This window comes from Aotus nancymaae, unplaced genomic scaffold (genome assembly GCF_030222135.1).
Source record: "Aotus nancymaae isolate 86718 unplaced genomic scaffold, 86718_ANA_hifiasm-v0.15.2.pri h1tg000062l, whole genome shotgun sequence".
Lineage (NCBI taxonomy): Eukaryota > Metazoa > Chordata > Mammalia > Primates > Aotidae > Aotus > Aotus nancymaae.
This window is the reverse complement of record NW_026988476.1, coordinates 39,289,905-39,305,632: the sequence shown is the minus strand read 5'-3', so window position 1 is coordinate 39,305,632 and position 15,728 is coordinate 39,289,905. Positions and strand designations below refer to the sequence as shown.

The 15,728-nt window shown below is 36.3% G+C and overlaps 1 protein-coding gene across 16 annotated transcripts in view; it reads left to right on the top strand.

Moving 5' to 3' along the window:
• ATP8B4 (ATPase phospholipid transporting 8B4 (putative)) overlaps window positions 1-15,728 on the top strand; it is a 397,582-nt gene that overhangs the window by 111,043 nt on the left and 270,811 nt on the right. For all 16 annotated transcript variants that reach the window (XR_001105656.2, XR_001105657.2, XM_012442214.3 and 13 more), the window contains 3 exons: window positions 1,428-1,500; window positions 10,064-10,134; window positions 14,150-14,232. Coding sequence is in view for 14 of the 16 variants with exons in the window: in XM_012442214.3 (XP_012297637.1) it covers window positions 1,428-1,500; window positions 10,064-10,134; window positions 14,150-14,232 (227 nt within the window). In the remaining 2 variants the exon portion in view is untranslated. The remainder of the gene's footprint in view (window positions 1-1,427; window positions 1,501-10,063; window positions 10,135-14,149; window positions 14,233-15,728) is intronic.

Genomic DNA, 15,728 nt, shown 5'->3' with positions numbered 1-15,728 from the left:
ATTTGGTAGCAGTGCAGTTTTCAAAAATGGCACAATAGCCTTCTCTGTCCATTCATGCCTACTTTTTCTGAGATACTATTTGCTGAGAAATGTCACTAAGGTGTCAGAGGAGGTGTCTCTAGGAGAAATTAACCAGCACATAATCCATACCTGTGAAGATAAATAAGATTTAGAAGGCTTCCTAGGGTCTTTTATTGTTGTCAAACTAGATAAAGTTCAGAAAAGTGTAGCATTGGAAAAATGATTGAATTCTGGCTAGAGATGAAAATACTGCAATTGAAAAATGTCCAGAACAACATGTACTTGGATCCATATTAAAGAAAAATTCTTTGAGTGTTTAAGCCAAATGATCCAGCGGAGTTGATAGTGTGAGGCATATTTCACAGTTGTATAAATATTTAAAACTATTTTCCAGCCTATAAAACAAGTAAATTAGGTTATTTTTTTCAAGCACAGTGAAATTAACATGTCCATCTCACCTTGTTGGGGAAACCTGCTCTACTCATCCCAACCTTTTCTCTTAGAAGGGAATCTCTGAGAAAGAAATGTGATGAAAGCTTCAAGTTGGAAAACAAAGTTAGTTTACATTTCAGGGAATTTCAGAAGGGATGATTAGCTTCATGGTATACTGCCCCAGGTGGTCTATATCCAGAGGGCCTGTCTCGTTTTGGACAGGCCTGACTAACTTGTCACCAGGGGCCAGATCCAGTGGACGCAATAGCTTTTCATATAATAAACCACTTTGAACTTGGTGGAGGCTGGGCTTGGGGCTCTGTCATATACATGAGATGCCCAGACAGCAGCGCAGTAGGTTGACCTTGTTGTTCTCTATTCTGAGCTGCTGTCCTGTTAGAATGCCACCAATCCTGCCCTTCAGCCTCAGTGCAAGAAGGTGGTCCTTCTTCAGTCTTCCAAGGCTTCTTTTATTATGCTTTGTTGTTCTTGTCTTTTCCAGAGTTTAACATTTTTCCTTTTACTTTCATTTTAGCTGTTGCTCTACCTTGCCGCTGTCTCCTTCACTTTTTTTGCCTCCAGTTAAATAGACTTCTGAGGCAATGGCAGTGATGTTTCTGTATTTATTAATACAGAGTTTGAAAAGAATGTCGATGACTAAAATTTATTGAGATTTCATAGCTGCTACATAAGGCTGGCACCATGAAGATGGTGGAAAGAGTGCTCAGCCAAGAGTTAGGCATCTTGAGTTTAGCCCAGAAGTACCACTAACTCACTGGGTATCTTTGAGAAATCACTTAACCTCTCTGGGCCTTTCTTCCCATGTTAATGTAAGGCCATTTTGAATTTACCATTCTAGTAAAGTCTTTTCTTCTTCTTCTGTTACTTGGTGCTACATTGTAAATGTATTCCCTTGGTTATACTTTTGATTCTTCTTCATTCTTGAGAAAAATTAATTTTCTTTTTGTTTTTAGACTACAGAATGAAAAATGGATGAATGTCAAAGTGGGAGACATCATTAAATTAGAAAATAACCAATTTGTTGCTGTGAGTATTCATTATTGTTTGAAGAATTTATATCAGTTTAAAGTAGCATATATATGGAAGTATTTACATTGGCAAATTTAGTAAATCTGTACTAACCCAGAATAATTAAAGAGGGACTATCATCAGTATTTATTAGTAAAAAGTCTCAATTATAAAATATTTTATAAGACATTGATTTATTAGTTCAGTAACATGGTAACTCATACAAGGTTGAGTGATTATCACCTTTCTTTTTCCCTAGGGATCTTTTAAATTAATAGGAACACAAGATTTTACATTAGAAAGCCAATATTTGATATAAATAAGAGTTTTTAAAATGCTCCTAAGTACTTTAAAAAAGTTTGTTCTCACATATTTTGTGATAGTACTGTTAATATCCAGACTAGTATTGTTAATTTATAGTATATTTGAAGAAAACATAAGCTAGAGAAAAAAGGTATGTTTCTTCCTTAAAAATTAGAAAATGTATATTGATTGTGCTAAATTAATACATGTTAATGCGATTTTATTTGTATATCAAATATACAATAATTTATTTCCTCAAGTGGCCTATGTTATAATTTCCTAAATAAAATTGAAGGGATCAATCTAATCATGAAAATATATGTAACTAACTATAGTTCAAATTAAATTTAAGGTAACAAAAGCTTTTGAGATCAGATTAAAAATTCAAGTTATTATATTATGTCAAATATATATTAGATTAGATATAAAATTCTTTGTGTTGAGTGCTATTTTGTATATCAGGTTGAGACATTTTACCACAGGGGAAAAAAATATGGCCCAAGAGCTGTTTACAAGAACAACTCAGTTAAGACTCCTAAACTTTTACTTTCGGAAACAGTCTTCTTTCATTAATGCACCGTTTGTGTATACTAAATTCTCCAGAACCACCCACATTAAGGAGACTGCTCAGTGGACAGGCTAATCACCAAAGTGTTCACACTTTAGGTAGAGAAGTGCTTATTTTTCTGGTAACCTTAATGCTTTGGAAAATATCTGGGAACCAAAACTAAACAAAAAATGTCGGCAGCCAAAACAGAGGTCTCAAAGTCCACTCTGGGCTAAACTCCCTATAAGTAGAATAGTTTGCCAGGTTCTCACTCACAATCTATTTACTTATTTGTAAGCCACAACTTAAATTTGCTTGTCCAACTTATTTTGCAGCTCATTAAAGATTAGGAATAATACCCTGGAAGGTAGTGTCTGTTAGGACATACTCTGTACATGGAATCAAGGTAGATCCAGTGTAAAGGCACTAGATGGGGAACTGGGTGAGAACTGAGGCTTTGCTTCATTCCTTCAGTGACAGGAAATACTATATCTTCTTTGTCTTTGGTTTGTCCATGTGTCAAATCAAGGTCTAGCACTATAGGATCTCAAAAATCCCTTCCATGCTGTGATTCTCTGTCTAAGCTGACCCCAGACTATAAGAATCTTGCACGCAAAGCACATATTGATTTGGCTGTCCTCTAACACTTGGTGCCATATTCTGTCATCAGGGGCATTCGGTAAATGTCAGCTGAATGAATAAGTGTTGATCTTTGTAAGAAAGATGACAGGAAAAAAAAAAAGAAAAGTGGAGATAAATTTACAAAAATTCAGGTGTTCTGGATCAATGGGATACCAGTAAACAGTATCTGCCCTAATTAAAGATCATATATATTCAGGGTTCTTTATCAAGGAAGAAATGGCTCCAGGAAACTCATTCAAATTCTACTCTCAATTAAAATGATTACAATGAAAGAGTTTTGGTTCTTCTAAGTGGAAAATCTTAACTTGTAAAAAACAAAAAAAAAAAGGACATGTAGATTTCTAAGATGTGTGCATTCAAATTTTTTTGGTTAACTACTTTAGCCAGATTGGTGTCAGATTATAGAGGAATTAGCATAAACTGATATATACCACACACTTAACTATCATTTTATTTGGAAGTGAATATTTCAGGGGCAATGCTAGGTATGTTTCTACTTCAGGTATTCAGTAAAAACAGTAAGTCTTAGGAGTCCCATGAACATGCTCTAATAAGGGTGAATATCAGACTGGACTCATTTGTTTACTAATGCCATAGTATTATAAATACTATAATAATAGTATTTATTTTTTATTTATTATTACCATTTTCCTTGGTTGTTTTTAATTTATATTTTCTATATTATAGTATGTGTGCTTACTTTCTATTGCAAAATCTTCAGTGAAATGAGATACAGAAGGCAAGCACAAGTACAATCGAAGAGCAGAATTCTGAATTTTAATTAATTTAGATTTAAGTAGCTACATGTGATTTGTGGCTACTGTATTAGACACATAGATGTGGCCTTTTATGGTGGTTCCCATGATGTGGTGAGAATGCTTATTTTCCACTCTTCCTCCTGTTTTCATTTGGAAGGACAGCACCAAAATAACACTCTAAGTGTCTTTCACCCACTTGCTCACTCCTCTCTCCCAGGAATGCCTTCTCTGATGGGTGAATTTGGCGGCTGGGCGTGGTACACATGACCCAGTGATGCTTCCTTACTTCTTATTCTCTTTAAGCCACGCCTGTGTGCAGAGTCCATTCTGCTCTGCTCTTCCATGCTATAAATTTTGCAGAAGCAAATTCCTGTAGTGGGGATAGTGGGAGGGCCAGGGCAACTTAGAGCTTCCAGCATCTGTTGCTCGATGAATTTGTCTAATAGGGGTGAAGCCCATTCGGGCCACAGACCTAAAGCCTTGCCTTTATCAGTAATAACAGCTTTATCTAAAAAAGATGATATTTTATCTCCATTGTTCCCTGTTTGACTCCTACAATTGTGGTTTGTTGGCCTAATCTTTGGATATCTGAGGATAGGAGTCCTCCAAATCCACCTCCCAGCACCTCTTGATTAGGTAATTTTGTTCAAAATTTTTCCATGTCTAGCTACTCAGCACCTACAAAACCATTTTCAAGAGCAAGAAAATAATTTTTAGATAAACCATTGGACTCACTTAGGAGTATTAAGATACCCCCCTGCACTCTAGTATTAGCTGGCAGGGACTTCAGAGAGCTTATATTCAGGGGGGCAAAATTTATGGGCCCCTGAATGAGCCCCACTTAGGAGTTATACTGAGGTAGATTTGGGGGAAACCAGGTCATGAAGATCATGAAAACAATTATTAGCATTTATTGACCATGTGCCACATGCCAGACAATATTAATAAGCACTTTATGTAATTAACTAATTTAATCCTCATATTAGCCAGTAAAGGCAGGACATGAAGTATTCTTAATTGCTCTAGCTCGAGTGCCCCCACTTCTGACTCCATTGAAACAGTCATCCTCATTGACTTGAGTCTGGGCTACCAGAGTTAGGGGCTCTGGGCTTGGATGCTGGAAGTCTAGTGATCAGAAAATGTGGTGCCTAATGCAGATGCATAACTTCTAGCTGTTCTGTCTTAGAATTTGCAACCTGATTTATGTCAGTTCATCAGTAAACTTTAAGCAAGGAAAAAAAAACTCACCAGAGATTGCCAATTAGCTGACATATTCAGAAGTTACTCACCTTTGTTTTTTATGTAGGGAATCCCCTTGTTCTGCATTTGTATATAAATTTTAATTCAAGAATACTTTTGGGCTGAATTGCCAGAGTTCCTAGTTTTTTGGGGGGACCAGGAAAAAATGCAGATTATAATTCAGTTACCACAAGGAGATTCACTTGCATTAGAAGAACCAAATAAATTTTGTTAGAAAAACATACTGCAGAGTTCCTGATACCACCAGAACTCAGACCGTGGGAGCCAAGCATACCTTTCCTCTTCACTTGACAGCAGTGCGCTGGTGTCATTTAACTTTTTTTAGGTGGCGATAGGAATAAAGCCCTACTGGGCATGAGCATATTTGGACATTAACAGAATTGAGTTGTTTAGCTTGTTTGAAAAGTCCTTCTTTTCCTTCCACAAAAAGGAACATTCATCGAATTGTTTTAAAACCAAGACATTCTTCTAATACAAGAATTGACAGTTTTACCTTTCAGAGATGACAGGGTTAGAAAGATTTATTTGACCTAAACACTAGGCCTGACTGGGGTGGGCTTTTTCTTTTTCTTGACCCATCAGGGAATTTAATCTATTCTTTTTCAACACCTTTCTTGGACATTCTTCCAGAGAGACATTTTTTTTTTTTGTAGTCTCATTGCCTTCATTGCTATTTTAAGTTTTATAGCTTCAAGTAAAGTTGCTTGTTATTCAAATCTATTTGCTATAAATAAACCATCTCTATCTCTGTATCCCTTTCTGTTTGTCTGTCTGTCTCCCTCTCTCTCTGATATATATCTAATGTCATATTTATATGACAGTAGAAAGTTGGGAATTTCCAGGGAAGAAGATTTAAAAAAACACATTTATCAAAGCTGTTTTGAAGAAGCTTCTTGCTAAAGTATAGGGTGACAATATGCTATTTTTGACTTTAAAAAAAGTAAATGGTCAATTTTCTGTGTCTAAGCAATTACTAATTAGTGGGGGTAAAATATGTAGGCAAGAATTTTTTTTTTAACTAGAGGAACAGCCTGCCTGTTAATAAGTTTTATGATGTCCATTATTATTCTCATCTTTCCTCCTCTTCCTTATTACCATCTTTTTCTTATTCTTTTCAAATCACTGTAATTGAAAACAATGATACATCTAGTACATATTAGTGGATAATCAATATGCATTTATTGGACTTGAAATTTAAATTTTAAATACAAATTCACCTATAACCATACACACTTTCATTTTTAAGATCTCATTCTGATTTTTGACTCAATGCATGAGCTATTTTGGGTTTTTATTTTTATTTTTGTATTAAAATAAAGATAATGTTGTAGATGATAGAAAATATGAAGGACTTCATGTGTGAGAATGGCCTAAAAAATAAAAGGAGATCCAAAAGTGTTCAACTTAATTCTACAAATTTATCTTTCCATCAGGTCATAGATCTACAATCCAAATATTCTTGCCCATTGTAGTTTTGATTTTTGAATACCAACAAAGCAAAACAAAACATAAAGTGAAACGCTGTGCTTTTCATAGTTGCGTTTCAGTGATTTAGTAGCCCACCAGAGGAAAAGAGCATACATTTTGGGTTCAGAAGTTCTGAATTCTAGTTCCAGGTCTGCAATTTAAGCTATGCGTGTTCATGAGGTTGATATTAAGTCTCTTGGAGCCTTGGGCTCCTTAAAGATTTGGAAGGGTGATGGGCTTTACATAAGTTAATTCAGTTCTTCTGGTGGGTGTAATAGAATCTGTTCCTCCCTCACTGCTGGGCTAGATCTGACCTCCTCAGGTTTGTCATCCATACAATGGGAATAATATTACTCACTCACAGGGTTGTTAACAGAGTAAAATGACACAATTCTGAGACAGGGTTTATAAATCCTTCAAGAATTATATAGCTTTAAAGTGTTATCATTGCTTTACGTTTTACTTTATTCTTCAACTCAACAAACACTAGTTATGCCTAATAAACCTATGAGGACAATGTTTTTGGCTCTGAGAGCCCAAAAATGTTCAGTGCATTCTTTTCAGGTTCCATTTGATGGGAATATTTGCTTTCTGTTGCCCATGGAAGCTGGGGAAGGGGCATTGTGTTGGAAGACACCACTTCCTTCATGGAGGACATAGCAGAGCCTCTCCTGGCAGAGCAAGGATAAAAGACACTAATAATTCACAAAAGAAAGTAAAAATGGGACATATGATAGGTGGTTCTGATTGGAATAAATGATTTCCTGTCCCACCTTGAGTTTGGATAGTCATGCTTTTCCTTTCCTCTTTTTTATTCCTGTTAGTCATTCTGCCTAGGGGACCTCCTTTCACTGCCTCTAGAATCTTCCATGATGCCCTTCCTCAACTACCAACCCAACGTTGCAGACTCATTTGCACTCCTTTCATAGTGCTGTGTTAATGAGGCTCTTAGGACCCTTATATTCTGCCTTTATTAAACTATGCAAATCCTTGAAGCAAAGAGGTTTTACTCATTTTGGTATCCCTTGCAGTAAATGCCTCATACTGCCTAACTTCAAATCCTGGCACCTCCACTTACTGTGTGGCCTTGAGGAAGTTACTGAACCCCTCTGGGCCTTACTTTGCTCATCTGGAGAGTGGAGATAACAATAGGACCTGCGCTACAGGATTTCTGTAAACGTTAAAGAAAATATCACATATGGGAAGCTCTTAGAACGGTGCTGGACTCATAGTAAACCCTCACTAAATATTAGCTACATTATTTGGAATCATAAACACCTATACCTGGAACACAAGTTTCTGGATCAACTAGGAATTGAGTCCCCCTAGGATTTACTGGAAGGGTCAGCTTGAGGAGGCCTGAGACTCAACAGTCCTGGGGTAGGTGGGCCCCAAAATCCATGTGTTGTACTTCACTCCTGGCCCAGCACCTCTGGCAAAAGGGTGACAAGGGATGAGCAGGGCTTTTTCTGCAGCTCTCCTGCCCTTTCCTTTTCAGAATTACGATTGAGTGCACTAGAAAATAGGCCTGCCCGCATGACGATGAGTGCATTGACTGCTTATCCTCCTGGCCCTGCTGGTCCTTCCCTTCACAATCCCTCCTCAACCACAATGAATTAAACAGCCTTGAAGATATGAAGTTAACAAAAGGGAACAGCAGGACTCAGCAGAGGGGCAGGGAGAATGGAGGATGGATGGAGGGAGTGCAGAGGGCAATCAAGGAGTTGGAAAACAGGAGGAAGGTTCAGAGAGTATCAAAGAAAAAGGTGGTAGCTGGGGAGACGGACAGAGGTGGGGAAGGTAGCTGTCTCGGTCCTGGGGAGTAAAGAGTGCAGGAACAGTTAGCCTGGAATCCGTGGGGGTCAGCCTGTGGGAAGCTGGGTAACTGCTCAGGAGAAAATCTGGCCGCCAGATGGCATTGGCGCCTCAGTCACATGTTCCGAGCCAGCTGTGTGCAGGGACTCCTCCCCTTGTTTACCACGGTGTGAGTGTCAGCGCAGCCCCGCCCAGTCTTCAACAGGAACACAGGATTTAAGTTTCGAAGAAGAGCAGACCTGGGTACAAATAGGCATCTTTCTCTATACATCATAACTACATTCAATCATAGATTCTTAGGATTAGAGAATTTTGGACTTTGTTTAAAATGAGCCTTTTAAGCTCAGCGGGGGAGAAGTGGAGGCCCACAGACTGATTAAGCTCTATTGCTGTAGTGCCTTATGCCTGCTTTTATGCACTGAAATTTAAATGTGGGAAATAAGATGAAGGTGAATTTTTAAAAAACTTTTTTTTTCCTTTTAAAATCAGAATGGGTGCTTTTTGGTTCAAGAGCGGCATTATGTTCTTTATGTGGCTTTGCTCTGTTCACAGTGTGACAAGTCAGAAAATTTCTGCCTCAACAAGCTTCTGTGGCTCTTACATTCAGAGTTGTGTAAGAGCCTTGGTAATGCAAACCCACTTATTTCTTTAAGGGCTGTCATAGGGTTTTTTTTCCTAAGCTCTGTTTTATCCCAATTTAGACAAAACCGCGCGCGCACACACACACACACACACACACACACACACCCTATTTTTGAGTTGCAAATGTAAAACCTTGAGACAATCAAGAAGGTAAATTGATTCTAAATTTAACCCTAAGACTCAAGAACAAGACAATTCTAATGTTTATAAAAAGAAAGGTAAGAAAATTTCACAGATTTGGAATGCCAATCATATATTCAGACCTAGCTAGAAAATTGTTAGGCTAATGCCTGAAACTAAATTGGTAAAATTTAAGCCAATTCATTTTAGACATTCAGACCCTTCACAATTTTATAAAAACACTTACTTTTAAAGTAAATTTAGAAATTTGAAATAAAATAGATAAGCAGTTTCCCAATTTAGGGGGGAACTAAGATTCTAAAACTGAATTGTGATAGGTGATTTGCAAAGCTCAATTGGATGTCAGAATAGAACTGTTTATCTCTGAAAAACCCAAACTACTCAGCCTCTTGATTTTTTTTTTCCCAGTGCCTTTAACTGCATTTTCTCTTCTGTCTTGCTCTCTTCCTTAGCCCCTACTTTATCCTAGCTTTCCTCTTTCTTACTCCCCATCATCTTTTTTTCTTTCAACCTTTCTGTTTTTCTTAACTTCCTTGCCTCTCTCATTTTTATTTTATTTTTTTAGTTTCCTCCATCTATTTCCCTTCTGTCCTTTCCCCATCTCCTTTGCCTGCTCCCTGCTCTTAACTGATGATACTAGGTAGTTAAAGTTTGTGCATATATTTCCAATTATTTATTGGAGAGAGTTTTATGTTAGTAATTATCAAAGCAAGAAAATAGCATTTATATATTTCATTCAAAAAAAGTGAATCAAGTGGCTATTAATTCACATGACATCTCCTTTTCTTGCTTATATTGTGATAGTCAAGGGACATATAAAGAGGAAAAGGGAAAAGGGAGGTTTGATTCAGGGCATATGACAAAGAGGTAGAACAGGATCTCACTTCTTTTACTGTGTTTCTAAGGCTCTGTTGGCTCGTTAGTAGTCAAGAGGTGATATACTATAAAAGACTTTCCACCAGTCTTCCCTTCTCAAGTATTCTTTTGTTATGATTTTTGAAAATAGGCTGATTTACTTCTCCTATCAAGTAGTGAACCACATGGTCTCTGTTATGTTGAAACTGCTGAGCTTGATGGGTAAGTTATTAAAAATGAATAATTCAATTGGTTTTTAATTTATTTAAAAATAATGTCTTTAGAAATTAGACTTAAACCTTGTTCATTATCTTCTTGGCAGACAGGAGTTTAAATTGCAAACTCCATAGTTAATTACTCTGCAGTAATTTTGAAGCTGTCTTTTCTCTTAAATTTATTTTCTTTCAGAAACAGTGAGATAAACATATATATAGGAATAACTTTACACAGAGAATCTTCAGTGAGATTCCTTAGATGGTTTTTAAAAAAAGTTTTTGCTTGTTTGATTTCAAATGAGAAGGTTAGAGATCAAGAGTCCCTTAGGACTGATGTTACTTTAAAAGGCAACCTTTTGGAACTGTGTCAAATGAAGAATAGGAAAAGATGAGAGAAACAATATGATGTAGTTTTGATGTTGATATTAATTTAGAATTTAGTTATAGACCATATAGCAGTTCTGTTTCAGAGGATTTGTCTGCTGGCATAAAAACATTTATTGAATGCTCACATTTTAATGACACTATGTATTTGTGTTCTTTAGATGGAATTTATCATTTAATCCTGATACAGGAACTATATAAGCCCTATTGTATAGACAATGAAATCAAGACTTAGAGAGCCTAGGTAATTTGCCTAAAACATCTGACGAGTGAAGCCAGGACTCGAACCTGGCCGTCTGACACCAGAGTCCATGGTTTTAACTGGTGCCTTCCAAATTATTGCCATATTGAGCTATATGAATAGTGCTTTAGTCTGTGGGACCCTATCCTGGTTTGGGCAGAACAGTTTAGACACAACTAAAACAGTTTTGAGAGAAGCATTGATGGCATACATTTGAAAAGAGAAAAATTCTCAAATCAATAATCTAATCTTTCATTTCAAGAACCTAGAAAACAGCAAAATAAACCCAAGAAGCAGAAGGAAGGAGATAATAAAGATGACAGCAGAAATTGACTTGAAAAAAATAAAGAAAATCAACGACACAGAGCTAGTTATTTGCAAACATTAATACAAGTGACAAACCTCTAAGAATATTGATAAAGAAAAAAAGAGAAAGCACAAATTAGCAAATTAGCAATATTATGCATGAACAATGGGAACTTGATATATATCCTGAAGATATTTTAAAGGTAAAATAGAAATACTACTAACAACTGTGCACACATAAATTTGACAATTTAGAAGAAGTGGACCACTTTCTCAAAAAACCAGAAACTACACTTAATATGAAATAGGTAATTTGAATAGCTCAGTAAGTATTACGGAAATTGATTTCAAATATAAAGTATAAAAAGCTTTGAGAAAAAAATAGGGAGAAATCTTTGAAATCTAGGGCTGGCTAGTCAGATTCTTAGACTTAACACAAAAAGCATAATTCATAAAAGGAAACTGTAATAAACTGAACTTCATAAAATTAAAAATTTTTGTTCCAGAAAAGTGCCTGTTAGGAGGACTTAAAAATAAGTTACAGACTGGAAGAAATTATTTGGAAACATCTGTTTAAACAGGGACTTTTATCTTGAATATATTTTTTTAAAAAAAAACCTCTTAAAACTCAATAGTAAAAAGAAAAACCATCCAATTTGAAAATGGGCAAATGATATAAAGAGACATTTCAACAAAGAGGACATACAAATGGCAAATAAGTACATGAAAAGATGCTTAACCTCATTAACTACTAGGGAAATACAAATTAAAACTACACTGAGATCTCGCTACAGACCTATCAGAATGGCCAGTGTAAAAAAGAGTGACAATTCCAAGTGCTAGCAAGGAAGCAGGGAAAGAGGATCACTCATATGTCATGGGTGGGAATGTAAAATGCTACAATCACTCTGGAAAATGGTTTTCTAGTTTCTTAAAAACTGAACATGCAGCTAACATAAAACCCAACAATTTCACCCCTAGGCATTTATCCCAGAGAAATGAAGACATGTTTGTACAAAAACCTGTATGTGAATGTTTATGGTGGCTTTATTCATAACACCCCAAAACTGGAAACAACTTGAATATCCTTCAATAAGTCAATGGTTGAATAACTGTTGTACATCCATACCATGGAATGCTACTTAGCAATAAAAACGAGTGAACTACTGATACATGTAACACTCTGGATGAATCTTCAGAGAATTATACTGACTAAAAATAGCCAATCCCAAAGGTCACATACAGTCTAACTCTATAAAATTTTGCCTTTTGAAAAGGCAAAATTACGGAAATAGAGAACAGATTAGTAGTTGGCAGGTGTTAAGATGGGGTGGGAAAGGCAGGGAGGTGGATATGGCTGCAGAGCACAACCTGAGGGATCCCATGGTGATAGAAATGTTCTGTATCTTAACTATTTCAATATCAATATTTTGGTTGTGATATTATACTATAGTTTTGCAAGATGTGAAACTAGTAAGATGCAATTCTGAATAAGGAGTGTTCAGTATCTTTTGGTATTGTTTCTTACGCTGAAAATCACTTTGAAGTTTATTAAGATACTCAGGCAGATTAAGGAAGAGTGGGGAATGATACTGAAGGCATTAATCAGGAGTCTTGAAAAAGACTTTTTAGAAGTATTGACAAGGCCTATGTGTGATTATTCTTCCCTTTTTTTTTTTTTTTTCATATTTGAAGGTAGAAGTGAGATAGTGGAGAGGATCCTGAGGAAGTAACTGAAAATGATGATAAACGTTGATGAATGACATGATGTAGATCAGCGCTAAAGAACTATGGCTATCTGGCTTTTTTGGTGTGACTGTTTTTGAACAGTTGTTTAAGTGGATGGACATATTGGCCCTTTAGGCTTTATAACACCTCACTCTTGTCTGTCAAGCCCAGCTCAATTTCTTCTTCATCTGTGAAGTTCTTGACTATCTCAATTCCTAGGTCATCTCTACTCCTAGGAATCAGCAGATTTTTGATTAGTAAGATTACTTTTAAACAAACTAGCTTCAATTATACATCCAACTTAGTCTTTCCTGAAGAAAGTTATTTTTAGCAATGGATATTCTTTGAGTTGGACTCATATTGTCCTACATCATTGTGAAACTCATTTATGGAAGGTTAAGATTGGATGCCTTCTTAGGTACCCACTTTTTGGCTGTCTAAAATGAGTTATTTAATGGGTTTGCACAAAATTCCACACAGTGATATTTGCTTTTTTACCTACCACTTGTTTCCCCCAAGAGGAAACAAGTTTCCTCCTCTTGGGGGAGCACTGAGTATTTTGGGTGACTAAGGTATATATTTAATCAATATTTGTTGAGCGAATGAACATACCACTAAACATTTCCTTAAAAGATAGAGCTCTGATAACTGATCTTAAGCTACAGTAGAAGAAAATTAGGCTGAATTCAGTGAGAAAACTGGGATGGCAAGCCCTTAAACACAAGATGTAAGTGATGCCTGTAGAATCTTCACTGCTGGCATTTATGAATATTAGAGAGCCATCTGTCCAATGTATGTGTGGTCCCATCTATAAGAAGATGCCCAACTCACATGACTTGCTGAGGTTGTTCGAATTGGCTATTTTAGATTTACGGGTTTCTTGGATTGATTCTCCAAGAAAACGAAAGCTGTATTCCTTTTCCCATTTAAATTTTAGCTACTGTGAAATTTTCCATGACCATCTTTTGCAAGTAAAACTTCTATCTAGATAATAGACTCTGGAGTGATGTTAGCCTCCTTTAGTTGGCAATTGTGTTCTTGTTCTGAATGTTTTGTAACTCATGCATGATGTCTGAGTAGGTTCAAATGAAACCATATTTATTATGTCCTCTGTTCTTTCAAACTGAAAAACAGTTCAGTGTGTTGTTACAAAGATGTACCATGGGTAGAATGCCAATGTTTAGGAGCCCAAGAAGCCCTGCCCACTTTCCTGAAACAGTGTGCAAAGTGTGAATGACATTTAAAGGGGGTTTCTTGGATCTCAGGTTTGGCTTTGTGTGTGCTGCACCCACCTGATTGCTTTGGTAGGATGCTGTTGGGCTATTCTGTAAATAAAATTCATGTCATGTCAATAATTTCACAGGGAAACGAACCTAAAAGTCCGCCAGGCACTATCAGTTACTTCAGAACTTGGAGCAGATATTAGCAGACTTGCAAGGTTTGATGGTAAGTGTCTTAAAAAGATAAACAAAAGCCTCAAAACCAAAAAGCAATGCAACAAACTAATTATCTGAGATCCAATTTATGATTCTTTTTATTTGGTGGGAGGACATACGATTCTCCAGGCAACAAAGCCTGTAATTTCTTCTCATGCTGAAAAGAGTAAAAATGTTTGCCAAGGGGAGAATGGCTTTATCAGTTCATCGTTCATTTCATGCTTGTTTTCTTTTTAGATATCATTTTCCTTCAGTCCCATAATGCCCTTTTCTTGTCTGATGTTGGCCTTTCTGGAGCCATATACAGACTTGCTGAGGAGGAATATTGGCTACCCTTTTATTTCTAGCTCTAGGTCTAACCACCCATTGATTTTCTGGCTCCATAACAAAGACTAACTACCAGACCTCAAACTTCATGAAAACAGTCATCCCGCCTCATATATTTCTGTACCTTGCATGGTGCTTGACATAATGTCTTGAAGATACTAGGTGTTCAAGAAGAATATTCTGATTTATTAATCAGTTGGTCATCTGTTGCCTTTGATTTCAGACCATGATTTTGCTATCTCTATCTTCATACTGTTCAGCTGGTCCCTTGATCTTTAATCTCTCTTGCCTCTCCTTTTCTGCCTATGTCTTGTTCTATTCTGTTAATCTTATGTATTCATGGAATGACCTCCCGATGTTGTCCATTCTAGGGATAGCTGTGTTTATGATTAAGACACCACAGAGAAACACCATACTTTAAGAGAAAGAAAAGAGACACTGATTATAGGATTTTAGGCACCATGATAGGCTGCAGAGAGAATCTTTGGAGTCTTCCTTTCATTCTTTAATGGTCTCTTGCTTTGCCTACTTGTCAGTCTGGCCCCGAATATTAGTTTATCCATTCAGATTGGCTTTATTTACTAATGAATTTTCATGAGTTTGAGACAGTCTTTTAAAATGTGTTTTTGGGGTATACACTTAGGAAAACATGGACAAGAGTCTTAGCATAATCACATGAGTTAAAGCACAGGCAAGTTTATATTGTAAAATTTCTCCAGTGCAGAGCTTAGAGCTTACATTTCCTGTGCTTTGCATTTGCTTATAAAGTCTGTCTGGATTCTGTTAATATTTTAATTTCTCTTAAATGAGTGCTTTTATAACAGATGTTTATAGAAAAAATATTCCTCCAAATTGAGATTTAAGTCAGGGAAGTAGCCAGGAAACTGAATGGTCCAAGAAATATTTTGATTAGAATAAAACAGATTGCACATTTTCTACTGAGTAATTTTTTCAATGAAATTCTACTGTTATGTGAATCCAAGAGAAGTAAATTTTGTTCATGAATTAAAATATTTGCTTAAAGTACCTCATTGAATATTTATGGAGTCCTAAAAGGGTCAGCTAAATATAATTTAGTATTACTTATTTCTTTCTTGGCAGAATTGTACTTTTATACCTCTATCAATCTATGAGGAAGTAGAAATTCATGATTTTTAGTGTTGTTAACCATCAAAAAGC